We start from the raw sequence: 15,967 nt of genomic DNA, 5'->3' as shown, positions 1-15,967 counted from the left end.
TCTTTTATCTCCATTATCTAAAGTTTAATTAGTCACATTTACGATTAATATTTAGGTTGAATTTCTTGCTGCAGAGTTGGCTGATGTCGACGAAGATGACGAGCTGATGACAAGCGCTGACCATCCTGATTCAGATGACTCGGAAGATGACCTCGAATGGCAGTGATTTAGCTCATTTACTTTGACTTCAGAGAACATTTTCCTTTTATCTATTTTTAAACGTAGCAATTGATGATTTATTATATCATCAATATATTTGTTATTGTCCCGTGTCTTTTCAGAAATATGCTCCAATCTCCAGACTGACTACACAGAGTTTTTTTATGGTGAACATACAAAGTTGAAATGACTGTCATCGATACTAATATTTTATGTTATGATATATTTTATTGAATTGTATTTATGAATGAAACTGTATGTTAGCTTATTTGGCATTAGCAAATAATACCTGTACTTGTGGTTTTGTGGTGAATGAAGTCATGATAACTGTAACCCAATGAATAACATTCACACCCAGTGCTGCCATCTATATTTAATTTTGAATTTTGTAAATCGATGTATTAATTCGAATTTGATATAAACAGTGACAGAACTGCCACAATGAAACATTAAAGGTTTAAAGGCCGCTCATAAATGGCAGAGGCAAGGTACAGTGACTTAGCTCAATCAAGCAGGACAATGCCCTAGAGACTGACCATATACGAGTACATATGATCAGCGCCCACGCCCCCTCTCCACCCAAGCTAGGACCAAGGAGGGCCAGGCAATGACTGCTGATGACTCACCAGATAGACCTATAGGTCCCCCAAACTCCCCATCCTTAGCTCACAAGGATGGTGAGATTGCAACGACCAAAGAAAGTACCGAGAGTCACTATTGATGTTCAATTGACAAAAAATAGCTGGGCTGATAAATTGCCATTATTTGAGATCTATTTTGGAAGAAATGGCGACTTCTGAGACGTCGTCACTTCCAAATGAGAGAGTAAATGACCTTGATTGCACATCGTGAAATGATGGTGTGTGTCTGAGTAACTACCAGATAACAAACCAAGAAAACTTGTGCGATTAGGATTTTATGTCATATGATAATAATAGAAAATAATTCCGTCGTAATTTCAATACTTAATGGCAAAGATCTTATGACTGATGCCAAGAAAACATTTTGTCTTTAGTAAGTTACATTACCATGTTTAATATTCAAGTCCATTTATGACAAATAATATTTTTGTCATATGTGAACTTTAATGTAAAGTAAGGTCTAAAGAGTATCGGCTTTTCCAGCAGTGTTTTGAAACATTTCATTATTTCTATAAATAGAAACATAACTTTTGCTTCGAAAATCGTTTGTTACTGATAACACTTAAACTCTTTTCATTCAGACATTATTTTTGCTTTGATTATCAATGTCCACATATTTCTCATGAGAATGAACTCATACTTTTCAAATAAAAACAGAATAACTTATTTCCTCTTTACATTATTGTTTACAGAAATTTGAGTTCTTAATATACATCTATAAAAAAAATTCAACTTCCACTGCATCTTGGTAAAAGAGGGAAGGAAACAAAGAACGAATAAAATCTTACGTTAATTAACTCAATAATTAACCTTTTTTGAAGAAAGATTAAGAGCGATTTCCCTAAACCGCCACATTGTAGTTTTTCGGATGCAATGATTAAAAGCAACTGTAATTTCCTGGTTAAACAACAGATGAGGCCGATTATCGTAATTACCCCGTCTGTGATTCTTGAAACAAACTTCACGATGGAGGAATTTTCGTTATTTTCCCTTTGCTCTGCTCCTGAGAATTTGAATTTGAATAAGGAAAGAAACCTACATTGGCTATTAGTTCTCCTGTATTGGTTTTTCGTAATGTCTGAGGAATTCCCCTTCTTTCATGACGCTTGCTACTGAGGCTTCTGCTGTGTTGATGTGTGAAGCTATTGATGCAAAGATTTGCTGCACAGAGGTTTCATCCATGGTTCTGTTGTTTGAGGACAAATGTGGCAGTATGTATTCTTTATCTATGGATTATGCATAGCTCAACCTATGCCATAAGATTTTAATATCGTGTTTTAACTAACAAAATATCTCTCGGACTGGAAGGTGAGATCTGAACAACAGTTTTCAGTCCGTCTCAGTTTAAAGGTTGCTCAAGAGTAGCAGAGGCAAGGGGCGGTGGCAATGCCCTAGCAGCATATTGCCCTAGAGACTGACCACATATCCATATGATCAGCACTCAAGACCCCTCTCCACCCAAGCTAGGAACAGGGAGGGCCAGGCAATGGCTGTTGATGACTCAGCAGGTAGACCTGTAGGCTCTACCCATACCCCTCATCCTTAGCTCACAAGGATGGTGAGGTTGCAGACACCACAAGAAACTATCGAGTTTTAGCGGGACTCGATCTCCCGTCCAGCAGAACGCAAGGCAGGGACATTTCCAATAGACCACCACATGTTTCTGTATTAAAACTACCAAATTTCATTTGATTTTAATTCTAGAATAAGGCAAACTTGTCGAGGTTTCACTTGAATCCAGACGAGTCACTACGACGTAAAGAAAGCTCCGGTGGGTTTCCTGGCGTATCCTATTCTGGCCCTTGGGGCAGTCAGTGTGTGGGTAGGACGCGGGGAGTGGATTAAGGAAGTCAGGAGAGACTCTCTTGTCTTTATGGTCACCACCCGAGGTCCTGTGGGAGAAACGGCGAAAACTATGGTTTGTATAAGGAAACTATGGTTCTAATATGAAGTTATGGTTCAAATGAAAAACTACAGTTTTATCAGAGTGTTGTTTATTTATAGGTACCCTTATTCAGAACACTGAACTACAACTAGGGAGGAATAATGTCTGGTTAAATATTTCAATACCGATAGCGATAACCTCTTTGAAGCACTCGGATATGATAGAGAAATAATATCGCAGCTCCTCACAAAACACAAAGGATTGTTTCCCCGTCAGTAATTTCCTCAGGTTCCACCGATCGCGTGACTTAAAAATACATCTCATTCTTTATAACATGCAAATGTTGTAAATAATAAAGAAGGAGGATTTAATCTTTTTTTTCTTTTATTGGTGATGGATTAAACGGTAATCCGGACATACCTTTTAACTGGCGAGCGTCTGAGGCTGCTTCTTGTAGGATGTTTTCGTCAAAAGTGCGAGGGAGGGCTTGGCCCTCTTGATCCTCTCTCAGGACCTGGAGAGAGTCCTGCTGTTTTATTGCCATTGCATGATCTCTGATGCATCGCCGTTTTTCTACTCTGCAGAGAAACACTGGTAAGACATTGCAGCAATTTACACAACTACACACACATATATATACATATATATATATATATATATATATATATATATATATATATATATATATATATATATATATATATATATATGTCAGACAGGTAGTTAAAAATGTGACCAGTTACCAATAAAGTACTGAAACAATTAGGAAAGTAAGCATTTTATAATAGTTCATCTTTGCACAAAATTCAGAGACAATCCTTTTCATGTAATAAATATATAATCGCATCTAATTTTAACCCAGTCATTACCCTCAAGATAGTAAATGATCTTAAGATGAAGGTTTCATTGCATCGGTGTCTCCTGAATAAACGAGTTTTCTCTATTCAATAGACAACTCTTCATGGCTTCACATTTCCGACCTTTGTTACTTCTTATGTCAAGGAAAATGTCTTCTATAAATCAACGATGTTATTTTCATCTTTATAGATGTTTGGAAATCTTAAGGAATTATTTCTAGAAAGAAGGAACATTAGTCCGTAAAATAGACTCTATACCTACTCACACCTATGTATACTCTACCTATCTATATACATATACATATATATATATATATATATATATATATATATATATATATATATATATATATATGTGTGTGTGTGTGTGTGTGTGTTCAAATATAGAGTGTATATATAGCTATACTCAACCACATGGTATCATAATAGTGAAAATACGAAAATGATGAACAGTCTCCTTTTCCTTAAAATTCTGATATATAAAGTTGGTTAATAGACTTTTATAGCTCATTAATCAATGTCTATTTATTTATCTGTCATTAGGACATACTTAAAAACTGTATTGGCAGCGAAAGTACTTTCAGTACTGAAATTATATGTCCTGACGTAAACGCGTGAATGGGATCCTGAGCAGTTATTCCGTGACACCTAATCCGTATTTTAGGAACACGAGAGTGAGATTGATAAGAACATGCCTCTACGAAAGCGAACTTTCTCACGATATCTAGGAATACAGAGAGAGAGAGAGAGAGAGAGAGAGAGAGAGAGAGAGAGAGAGAGAGAGAGAGAGAGAGAGAGAGAGAGAGAGTCTTCTGAAGGAAATTCCTCAAAAGACAGGCCACAATTTACAATTTTATAGAACCGTGAAACCCAGTAATCTTGATTTATTTTCGGCTGTGTCTGACTGACTTATTGCAGATGAGCTTTTAACGATTAATTTGCACCTTCGTCGGTCCATTATTGTTGAGCCTTTTAATCTCGTCTTTCTTCGTCGGGATTTCAAGGAAACGGACACGAGTAAAGACCTGGAACTACTGCGATAAATGTGGCACCTTAAAAGAGACGATGTAATATGCTATTAGATATGGAAAACTGATTTAGATGGAATTCTAAAAGGTCAGTCTAGTATTTCTTATTAGGAGGTTTAAAGGTTTAAAGGCCACTCATTTATGGCAGGGGCACGGAACAGTGACATTGCCCAATCGAGCAGGACAATGCCCTAGAGACTGATCATATGTACAAATGATCAGCACCCAAGCCCCTTCTTCATCCAAGCTAGGAGCAAGGAAGGCCAGGCAATGGCTGATGATGACTCAGCAGATAAACCTATAGGCTCCTCCAAACCATCCATCCTAAGCGCACAAGGATGGTGAGGTTGCAGTGACCAAGGGAACTTACGAGTTTGAGTGGGACTCGAACCCCAGTCCGGCGATCACTTGTCAGGGACGTTACCACATCGGCCACCACAACCCTTAGATATATACTGCTTCCCTATGCAATGTTTAGGTGTTAGCCAAGATGAAATTTTGAATCCAAAACTGCCTTCAACTCAATCTACTTTTGTAAACCTAGAAATTAAGATTATCATTCGACTTTATAGATGAACGCTTAATAAACTTTACAAAAACAATTCTATTCAGAAATAGGTATTATCACTTGACATGATTAGTGTTGCTAAAAAGTTCCTTTAAGCATAAAAAATGGTGTTTTCCTCTGGATTGCTGATCTTTATCATTTCATAATCCAGTTTAGATTCTCCATTATGAGCAATCTCTCATTACAATCAATTATTGCTGATTGAAGAGAAAACAAACTTTAAAATGGCTGTTATCTTTCCAACGCACGCCAGAGACGGGGGACGAAATAGTTCTTAATGTCTGCATGATTCCTCCTTTTTATTCCCCAACTAATCAGAATTAAAACCAGACAGCCCCAGACTTCAAGTAGGTTTATTAGGACTGTCGCGATAGTCATACAAAAAATAAAGCTGATATATCAAGAAATACCAATTCAAGATTACATTCAAATGGTAGATGGGAGGTGGAGAAAACAGTTAGATATAGATTGAGTTCTAAGAAATTTTGTGAATCAGACTGTTGACGGGATATGATTTTTGATAAAAGAAAAGGAAAATTTAGTTAAGAGCAAATGATCTTCTAACCGTATCTAGATTTTCCCATAAGACTAATTTGTAGATTCTCTTTATGAAGATTAGATAAGGAAGAGAATTATTCAAAGAAAGAGCTTACTGATAGCCTAACAAATACTCAGAACAAATCTCTGATATTTGCCAGTGGTTGCTGGAATATTATTCAAATTTCCACATCATTTCGTCACAGGCCATATCAGAAAACAGACTAAGTACAGTACTTCTTTCTTCCCCTTCATTACTAACCCTGGTCTTCTCATTGCCTCCGATTTGTTGACAAACAAGTCTTTTTGGTGGTCATAGCCGGACCTCAGAGTCCACTCCAGGCTGTCGAGCGCTTTCCTTTCTCCTGAAGGGGAAGTCGTGTAGGTGCTGGGTACAGCCTGAGCTCTGGCTGCCGAGGAGCGAGTTGGTGAAGTGTACAGCCGATCCCAGGGTTGCATCTTAACAGACATCACTACGATTGGAATCTGTGGAATAGTTCAAATGTTCGGTTATTGGACAGGTCAAATGACAAACAAAAACTTGGTAAAGTCCCACGTTGCTCCAAAACACAGTACATGCAAATTGTTGAATATGACAAAACTGATGAGGACTGATGGATTTAAAAGCATCAATGTTTAATAAAAGTAAGCACACAGGCTTGACGGTCATTAACTTCCTCAGCAAGCATTTTCAGAACAAGAATCTCAAATATGAAAAAAAAAAACGAATAAATAAAATAATTTAATCAAAAGACGACATGTGTACACTGAAACAATATGTCTGAAAAAACAAAAGTGAATCTGCTAAAATCTTTAAAATATTTTTTCATCTAAAATTGAGTATCAATGGTACTGGCAAGAAGCCCGTTTCAGAGGGAAAGGAATGAAAGCCTTTTGGTTGGTACTGGGCAATGCAACAATAGTTTATGAGCTATAGCTAAATATATCTTCTGGAGATAGTTTAAACTTTAATTCTTGAAGAGCATTCTTGGACAAATAAAATTTTTTATTCATGCGATCATATCTTGGATCTGATTGGTTGACAGTCCTGTCGAGTATTTCATAATAATTCCTTTTGATTTCCAATACAAAGCAGATCTAATTTTGTAGATATTTAGAAAATATTCTAAACATTCACACCCTCTACAGATTAGTTGTGACACAAGTTACGATGTTTTTCTCAGGTACTTTAAATGCTGTAAGTCTTTATGATAGCTATAAATAACAACGACTTATCAGTCCTTTGCAACAGAAATCAGCATTTTTAACACAGTAAGATAAATGGTTATAGTCGAGTATTGACGTGCAGTCAATCATTGCTATGTTGCTCAAATATTTGATAGACACACAACACGCTTACAGGATATTAAATTTTTCCGTCAATTTCTTTATTTTATTTCTGGCATCTCAAGGATATCTGAGCAACAATGAAAGTCTTTAGTGAAAATAAGGAGCAAAATCAATAGGGATTATTAAGGTCATTGAGTTACTGTATATTGTTATCAAGTATGAGTCTTCTGAACAGATTTTGTTTGAGATGTGTGTATCTTTATATTTTGAAATCATTCACCTCTTGGAAGATAAAAAAAAAAAAAATATGGAAATTTCTCACCTCGTAAGATGCTGGTTCCATGATATGAATTTCTTCTCTATGAAATAGTGCTCATGGCACTAAAGTAGCTTTGGCCAAAAAGACGATTTTTGCGGAGCCAACCTGCAAAGCAATGAGTCTATTTATTGTGTGAATTTGTATTCGTATAATGGCCACATGGAATAAATTAAACAAGATGAATTATTGTTAATGTTCTTACTTTATTTCATATACTGAGAGAGAACACTTAATTTCAACAAATCAGTTAATTAAATATAACCAAACTACATCATTCTTATCACTACCATTTTCCAACATTTACTGTTTCTATTTTGGTTCCTATCTTTCTACAACAGGAAATATCACACAAAAACTGCGTCTCAAATCTTTATTGTTGATACCTTATCAGACGAAGGCAAATTAATCTTTGAGAAGAATGTGGATTTACTTCTTCTCTTTCTTATCATATGATTCCTAACTCGACATTCACCTTTCATCCAAATCTATTGATTTTCACTCGAGCAGTAGAAATCGGGTCATGATGTCAAAAGGTAATGAGGTGAAAATAGGTTCCAATTTGGAATTGTGAAATAATAGAACTTTATATATTGTGCATATATATATATATATATATATATATATATATATATATATATATATATATATATATATATATATATATATATATATGTATGTGTGTATATATATATATATATATATATATATATATATATATATATATATATATATATTCTCATAAGAATCATCAAGTATGTTTAGTATGAAAGCTAAAACAGCTTCTATTAGACCATTGCAAAAGAAAAAGAAAAAAAAAATCTGTCCATGATTATGATGACAACTGGGGGATACTGTGAATCAATGCCAGTGGCATTCAAATAAATTTCCCTCCCCAGATTCCTGTTCGTTTGTGGAGCGAGGAATGTAACCTTTACGCAATGGAAGAAACCTTTGATCAGCGTTGCTCAGAATTCCGCTTGGAGGAACCCTTGCTCAGGATGGATGGTATCATTTACCTCTTGATCTTCGAGGCAACAATGACAATCTCAGCCAACATCAAGCTCATTGATGGTAGCCTGTTTGTATGATTCAAGTCTAAACATTACATTTATGCATAATTTGTAAGTAATCGCTTTGCCATTATTATTTTTTTTTCTTTTTTTGCAGCTGTTAATTGCATGGGAAAATATGCACCCAAAAACCTGGTATACAGAGTAATGAAATGTTCCAAAGAATGTGCACATATCGACTTTCATGACAGCAAGTGGTTTCGTTTCACCCAACTTATTGCAGGATTATTTTTCATAAAATGATAACATATTGAAGCATTCGCGTTAAAATCTATCAATTGTAATTTAGAATCCAAGTTGTCATTTGTTTCATGTGAATACAGCTATCACCACACGGTTACTAATCAAGTCAAGTTACAATGGAACCCATCCTTCTTCTTCCAAAGGACTGCAGGAGGTGTGCTGAATCAAGTCAAGTTACAATGGAACCCATCCTTCTTCTTCCAAAGGACTGCAGGAGGTGTGCTGAATCAAGTCAAGTTACAATGGAACCCATCCTTCTTCTGCCAAAGGACTGCAGGAAGTGTGGTGAATCAAGTGAAGCGCCTCGTTGCTAATTAGTAAGTACGCATTTTTTACTCCCAATTAAATCTGTATAGGACCAGATAAGCATTCCTTTAAGCAAGTAATTTACCAGAACTACTGCCATTAACGAGAAGGAATTAACGGTGTTAGAAATCTAAATTGTTAATTATTTCTGAAGTCATTTTTCCAATGGCTGAATATAGCATGCATGCTTTGAAAAATTAGAAAAATAAGGTATAGATTGGATCTCTTTTCATATTTCGAGTTAATCAAATTAATATTTTAAATATTTGGAATAAAAATAATAGGAAAAAAATCAACAGACGTAAGACTCATTAAGACACTTAAAATGTGTAGTTTGAAGGTTCAAAAGCGGCTCATGAATGGCAGAGGGAAGGGACAGTGACATTGCCCTATCGAGCAGGACATTGCCCTAAAGACTGACCATAAATACATATGATCAGCGCCCAATCCTCCCTCTCTAATCTAGTTAGGACCAAGGAGGTCCAGGCAATGGCTGCTGATATCTCGGCAGATAGACCTATAGGCTCCCCCAAACCCCCCAACCGTAGGTCACAAGGATGATGAGGTTGCAGCGACCAAAGGAACTAACGAGTCTGAGCGGGTCTCGAACCTGAGTCTGAGCGGGTCTCAAACCCCAGTCTGGGGTTCGCCAGTCAGGGACGTTACCACATCGGCCACCACAACCCCTACGCAATTGGTTAACAAAACTATTCAAAATCGAGATTTTATATGAGAAATGTTATGATTTATCATCATTATCTGAAACATGGTTAAATGACTTAGACAAGGCTAAGATAACTGAAATGACCCCTCCCTCATATACGCATGCTTTTTAAGTGATTCGATAATGTGGATTTGACAATCAACACAAATTACTTAGTTAAGATACGCAAAATACATAAAAGCATACTGTTAATAACCGTAATTTTAATCGGATATCTCCGTAAAAATTTACTGTTCTCAGTCGTATTTCAGTAGAGAGAGAGAGAGAGAGAGAGAGAGAGAGAGAGAGAGAGAGAGACTTACCTTATTGCCTTATTTTTTGATTGGGTTCCCCCAGGTCCCTCAGTGTGAGGCACCTCGTATATCCACCAGAGAGTTGCTAATGCATCTTCCGGTGTATTTTGCATCTCCCAGTCTTGGATGGTCTGGGATGCATCTTAGGTATTTATCGAGCTTATTCTTAAACACATCTACGCTCACTCCTGATATGTTTCTTAGATGAGATGGCAGCACATTAAATAGTCGCTGCATTATCGATGCTGGTGCGTAGTGGATTAATGTCCTGTGCGCCTTTCTTAGTTTACCTGGAATATTTTTGGCACTATTAATCTACCTCGGCTTGCTCTTTCTGTTATTTTAAGCTCCATGATGTTTTCAGTAATTCCTTCTATTTGCTTCCATGCTTGTATTATCATGTAGCGTTCTCTTCTCCTTTCTAGACTGTATAGTTTGAGAGAGAGAGAGAGAGAGAGAGAGAGAGAGAGAGAGAGAGAGAGAGAGAGAGAGAGAGAGAGAGACTTAAAAAACCGTAATTTTAATCGGAAATCTCCGTAAAAATATATTGTTCTTAGACGTATTTCTTGAGAGAGAGAGAGAGAGAGAGAGAGAGAGAGAGAGAGAGAGAGAGAGAGAGAGAGAGAGTATTGTTTAAAAAACGTGTTTAATCGGAAATTCTTCATAAAAATATACTGTTCTCATCTGTATTTCAGTAAAACACAGGCGACCATAGAGAGAGAGAGAGAGAGAGAGAGAGAGAGAGAGAGAGAGAGAGAGAGAGAGAGAGAGAGAGAGAGAGAGAGATTGTTTTAAAAAAACCGTAAGTTTAATCGGAAATTCTCCGTTAAAATATATTGTTCTCGGTCGTTTTTAGGTAAAATATTGGGGACCGTAAGAGAGAGAGAGAGAGAGAGAGAGAGAGAGAGAGAGAGAGAGAGAGAGAGAGAGAGAGAGAGAGAGAGAGAGAGAGAGAGAGAGAGAGAGAGATTGTTTTAAAAGACCGTAAGTTTAACTGGAAATTCTCCGTAAAAATATACTGTTCTCAGTCGTGTTTCACTAAAATACATACAGCTGTAATTTTTACCATACTTCATTATCTTTTACGGGTTGGTGACCGTAATATCACTCCTTCACGTCAATATATCCGTTTTTAAGATAGTAAATGTCTGGAAACATTCCCACTTTTATAGTTTTTTTACGATAAATATTTAACAGTGTATACTCAAATTCCAAGAAATATGTAAATAGGAAAGCCTATAATTAGAGTATTGTACACTAAGTGGTTGAAATATAATAATCTTATTAGTCGAGATCTATAGTGGGACGCTTTTTCCTGCCTTTTCTGCCTTTTCCCTCAGTAGAGATTAGGATTCCCCTGCAGTATAGGGCCAGAAAAGCAGTACCCCTTAAAGCGAAAGTGAAATATTTAAGGCCTTCACACCTAATGGTTAAACAATAGCTTAATAATTATAGTTTTCTTTATCTTGAAGGACCCAAGCTATTAATTTCAATATATAATTGTAAACGACGTTTACCGATTTATAATACGTAACTAACTTCAATGCCAAATGCCAAAACCAATTAAACGATAAAACACCAATAGAATTATTTAAATCTTATGGCAATCTTTTCTAAGTTACCTTAACCAGCAAGCGATGACACGTTAAACACACGCCCTTCGCAAAACCTTCATGTTTGGCGAAGGCAAGAAATTTGGAGTTGCTTTGCAATATGTTAGTAATTGAACTACTAAAATTCAAGAATTCATAAATGAGAAATATTTCGACATGGCATTATCTGAAACATGGTTATCTGAAACATGAATTGACACAGCATACTAAAAGAAGTCTGACTTTTTTTTCTGTATCTGTCCACCTGATAAAGAAACAGTACAAGTGAATCTTTATCAAGGAACAGTGCAATCCAAAACAAGTGTGACTTCTTCCTTCTGCTGAATCCATCTTGTAGATTATTCCATATACATCTGGATGGCCGGACTCCATATTTTATTTGGTTTATTTATATTCTTTTTTGGATTTCACATTGCTTACTAAAAGAAGTCTGACTTGTTTCTTAGGCATCTGTTCACCTGATAAAGAAACAGTACAAGTGAATCTTTATCAAGGAACAGTGTAATCCAAAACAAGTGTTACTTCTTCCTTCTGCTGAATCCATCTTGTAGATTATTCCATTTGGTCTGGAAGGCCGGACTCCATATTTTATTCGGTTTATTTTATTTTATTTTTTATTTTTTTTTATTTTGCATTGCTTACTAAAAGAAGTCTGACTTGTTTCTTAGGCATCTGTCCACCTGATAAAGAAACAGTACAAGTGAATCTTTATCAAGGAACAGTGCATTCCAAAACAAGTGGGACTTCTTCCCTCTGCTGAGTACATCTTGCAGATTATTCCATTTAAATCTGGAGGGCTGGAATCCACCTTATTTTTTTATGTTTTATTGTTTCATATGTTCACAGCGCTAAACATATTCTTGATCTACTATTCCAGAAGAATTGAATATTCTTGAATTGACACAGCATACTAAAAGAAGTCTGAATTTTTTTTCTGCATCTCTCCACTTGATAAAGAAACAGTACAAGTGAATCTTTATCAAGGAACAGTGCAATCCAAAACAAGTGTGACTTCTTCCCTCGGCTGAGTCCATCTTGTAGATTATTCCATTTACATCTGGAAGGCCGGACTCCACTTGGCATTGACTGTCCGTTTATCAATAGCAATTACAAGAGAATTTATTTCCTTACCAAACTAAAAACTAAAACCAAAAACTAAACAAAGCAAAAACTCAACTGAAACTTATTTTAAAAATATTTTCCATTTTACATTTTTTAGAGGATTTATCATTTTTTATCTTTTTTTTATTTTTCATTTTTTATATTTTTTTGGATTTTTTCTTTTTTTATTTTTTTAGATTTTTAGTTTTTTTTATGTTCAGAGCACTACACTGGAAAATTTAACTGAAACTTATTCTAAAAATATTTTTCCACTTTTTTTTTTATTTTTTTTTTTCTTATTTCTTAATCTTTCTTTTGTTTTCATTTTTTCCATGTTCAATTGCACTAAACTGCCATTTCCTATTTTTTTTCCTGTTCACAACTAAACATTTTTGTGATCCACTATTCCTGGATAATGGAATATTCTTGAGGGAAAACAGCGTACTAAAAGAAGTCATAATTGTTTCTTCTGCATCTATCCACCTGATAAAGAAACAATACAAGTGAATCTTTATCAAGGAACAGTGCATTCCAAAAGAAGTGGGTCTTCTTCCCTCTGCTGAACATCTTGTAGATTATTCCATTTACATCTGGACGGCTGGAATCCACTTATTTCTTGGATTTTTTATTTATTCCTGTGTTCAGAGCAGCAAACATATTCCTGTTCCACTAAACCAGCACAATGGAAGCTTCTTGAAGGGACACAGCGTACTAAAAGAAGTCATACTTGTTTCTTCTGCATCTGTCCACCTGATAAAGAAACAGTACAAGTGAATCTTTATCAAGGAACAGTGCATTCCAAAAGAAGTGGGTCTTCTTCCCTCTGTTGAATTCATCTTGCAGATTATTCCATTTACATTTGGAGGGCTGGAATCCACCTTATTTCATGGATTTTTTATTTATTCCTGTGTTCAGAGCAGCAAACATATTCCTGTTCCACTAAACCAGCACAATGGAAGCTTCTTGAAGGGACACAGCGTACTAAAAGAAGTCATACTTGTTTCTTCTGCATCTGTCCACCTGATAAAGAAACAGTACAGGTGAATCTTTATCAAGGAACAGTGCAATCCAAAACAAGTGGGACTTCTTCCCTTTGCTGAGTCCATCTTGTAGATTATTCCATTTGGTCTGGAAGGCCAAACTCCACTTGGCATTGACTATCCATTTCTCAATGGCTATTACAGGAAAACTTATTTCCATACAAAACTAAACTAAAACTAAACTAAACTAAAACTCAACTGAAACTTATTCTAAAAATAGTTTCCACTACACATTTGTTTTTTCGGTTCACAGCACTAAAATGAAAAATTCAACTGAAACTTATCCTAAAAATATGTTTCCACTATATATATATATTTTTTGATTTTTTTTTTTGATTTTGGGTTTTTTATTTTTTTTGGATTTTTGGTTTTATATTTTTTTTTGGATTTTTTGGTTTTATATTTTTTTGGATTTTTTTAGTTTTTAATTTTTTTTTCATTTTTATTTTTTTTTTCATGCTCACTGCACTAAACTGCAATGATCGTTACTTTGCACATTGCGATATACTTGATAATAATATCGGTGGTTGTTCCCTTGACGATGTTGCTCCTTTCTTGGTCCTTGATTGTACTGCCTATGCTCTTCCCATCTGGGGCGTCCTTGATTGTACTGTCTATGCTCTTCCCATCTGGGGCGTCCTTGATGGTACTGCCGCCCGTGGTTCCACTGCCCTGGGTCCTGACGATTCCACTGGCCGCCACTCTTCTCCCAGTGTTCATATTCCTCCTGATGGCGTAGCTCTTCGTCATAATCTCTTCGGTTCCTTTCATCCACCAGAATCAGTTTCGCGTTGACCACCTTTTTGTACTTCTCCTCGAATGCCTCCTGTAGGAATTCGGGTTTGTCTCGATGTCTGTCTGAGTGGAACGCCATGGACAGGTCCCTGAAGGATTTTATAACCTCTGCCTTCGTGGCTGTCTTTTCCAAACCCAGGATCTCATAGTATCCTTTGTCTTCCCATTCCTTCTGCAGTGCCTTAGTATCTTCAACGATTTTTGAAAATTTCTCATTTTTCTTCACTTTCACCGTTTCGAAGTTCTTCAGGGCCGCGTCGAAAATGCCGAGTTTGACGAGGTACCGCCCTCGTATTATGTACGCTTTCCATCCTTCACATCCTTTCTCGATGGCCATGGAGCAGTCTAATACAATATCCATATTAGGAGGCTTCTCAGTGGCTGCGTTCGCTTCAGCTCGAAGGACACGCAGAAGAGCCGTTCCTTCGTCGTCAGTCTCCACAGTCAAGGCTTGGGTGAAGATATCTACAGCCTCTTTGGGCCTATTATTCATCTGCGCACTTAATCCAGCCATTAATAAGCTTTTCCTCTTATGTTCATCTTTATTCTCGGTTTTACGAACTTCCTCCTTCTCAGCTTTTAGCTTCTTTTCTGCCTTAAGTTCACAAAGTTCACTTTTCAATTTATTCAGTTGTTCCGTGTTCTCACTTTGCACCTTTTTAATTTCTTTATTTTCACTTTCAAACTTTTCAGCAATCATTTTTTGTTCCATTATCTCGAGGTCTTTTATTTTGCAGACAAATTCTAGTTTTTCATAATCTTGCACCAACTTTGCTTCAAGTTTCTCCTTTTCTTCTTTCAGTTCTTCAAATTCCCGTTTCCATTTATTTCCACTTTGTTTTTCATTTCTTAAACTTTCCAGCAAATTTTCCAGTATTTTCTTCTGAAGCTCTTTTTGGACACATTCAGATTCCAATTTTGTCTTTTCTGCCTTTAATTTACCCACTTCATTTTTCAATTTATTTAGGTTTACTGTTTTCTCAATTTGATTTTTCTTCCCTTTCTCATTCTCTTTTTTGAGAATTTCCAGCAAATTTTCATGTTCCCTCATCTGGATGTCTTTTCCGACGCACTCAGATTCCAGCTTATCTTTTTCTGTCTTTAATTCACCTACCTCATTTTTCAATTCGTTGACTTGTTCTCTGTTTTGAATTTGTTCTTTCTTCATTTCTGCATTCTCTTTCCTGAGAATGTCCAGCAAATTTTCATGTTCCTTCCTCTGGATGTCTATTCCGACGCACTCAGATTCCAGCTTATCTTTTTCTGTCTTTAATTCATCTACCTCATTTTTCAATTCGTTGACTTGTTCTCTGTTTTGAATTTGTTCTTTCTTCATTTCTGCATTCTCTTTCCTGAGAATGTCCAGCAAATTTTCATGTTCCTTCCTCTGGATGTCTATTCCGACGCACTCAGATTCCAGCTTATCTTTTTCTGTCTTTAATTCATCTACCTCATTTTTCAATTCGTTGACTTGTTCTCTGTTTTGAATTTGTTCTTT

The 15,967-nt window shown here is 36.1% G+C and overlaps 2 protein-coding genes across 2 annotated transcripts in view; both read right to left on the bottom strand.

Annotated features, from left to right (window-relative positions):
* Window positions 1-2,523: 2,523 nt before the first annotated feature.
* Window positions 2,524-7,392, bottom strand: LOC137639131 (uncharacterized). The gene is made up of 4 exons (XM_068371441.1): window positions 7,288-7,392; window positions 5,938-6,161; window positions 3,106-3,263; window positions 2,524-2,692 (listed from the first exon to the last, which is right to left on the bottom strand). Exons 1-4 carry the CDS (start codon window positions 7,306-7,308, stop codon window positions 2,550-2,552), a joined length of 546 nt encoding a protein of 181 aa, XP_068227542.1. The 5' UTR covers window positions 7,309-7,392; the 3' UTR covers window positions 2,524-2,549.
* Window positions 7,393-12,930: 5,538 nt separating this feature from the next.
* Window positions 12,931-15,967, bottom strand: part of LOC137639564 (dnaJ homolog subfamily C member 3-like) — a 4,087-nt gene continuing 1,050 nt past the window's right edge. Inside the window, exons 2-3 of the mRNA XM_068371828.1 lie at window positions 14,139-15,400; window positions 12,931-13,117 (exon numbers count right to left, since the gene is read on the bottom strand). Coding sequence (XP_068227929.1) covers window positions 12,931-13,117; window positions 14,139-15,400 — 1,449 coding nt within the window. The remainder of the gene's footprint in view (window positions 13,118-14,138; window positions 15,401-15,967) is intronic.

The sequence above is a fragment of the Palaemon carinicauda genome, chromosome 4 (genome assembly GCF_036898095.1).
Source record: "Palaemon carinicauda isolate YSFRI2023 chromosome 4, ASM3689809v2, whole genome shotgun sequence".
NCBI classification, from domain to species: domain Eukaryota; kingdom Metazoa; phylum Arthropoda; class Malacostraca; order Decapoda; family Palaemonidae; genus Palaemon; species Palaemon carinicauda.
Note: the sequence above shows the minus strand (reverse complement) of the source record. Positions and strands in the feature narration are given on the sequence as shown.

What these genes read in the sequence shown, in the direction of transcription:
- LOC137639131 (XM_068371441.1), bottom strand. Translation starts at nt 7,308, where the DNA reads ATGGAACCAGCATCTTACGAG. An exon ending in TGGAACCAGCATCTTACGAG is followed by an intron (nt 6,162 to 7,287) that starts GTGAGAAATTTC and finishes ACTATTCCACAG; the next exon opens with ATTCCAATCGTAGTGATGTC. An exon ending in AGACGCTCGCCAGTTAAAAG is followed by an intron (nt 2,693 to 3,105) that starts GTATGTCCGGAT and finishes TTTCTCCCACAG; the next exon opens with GACCTCGGGTGGTGACCATA.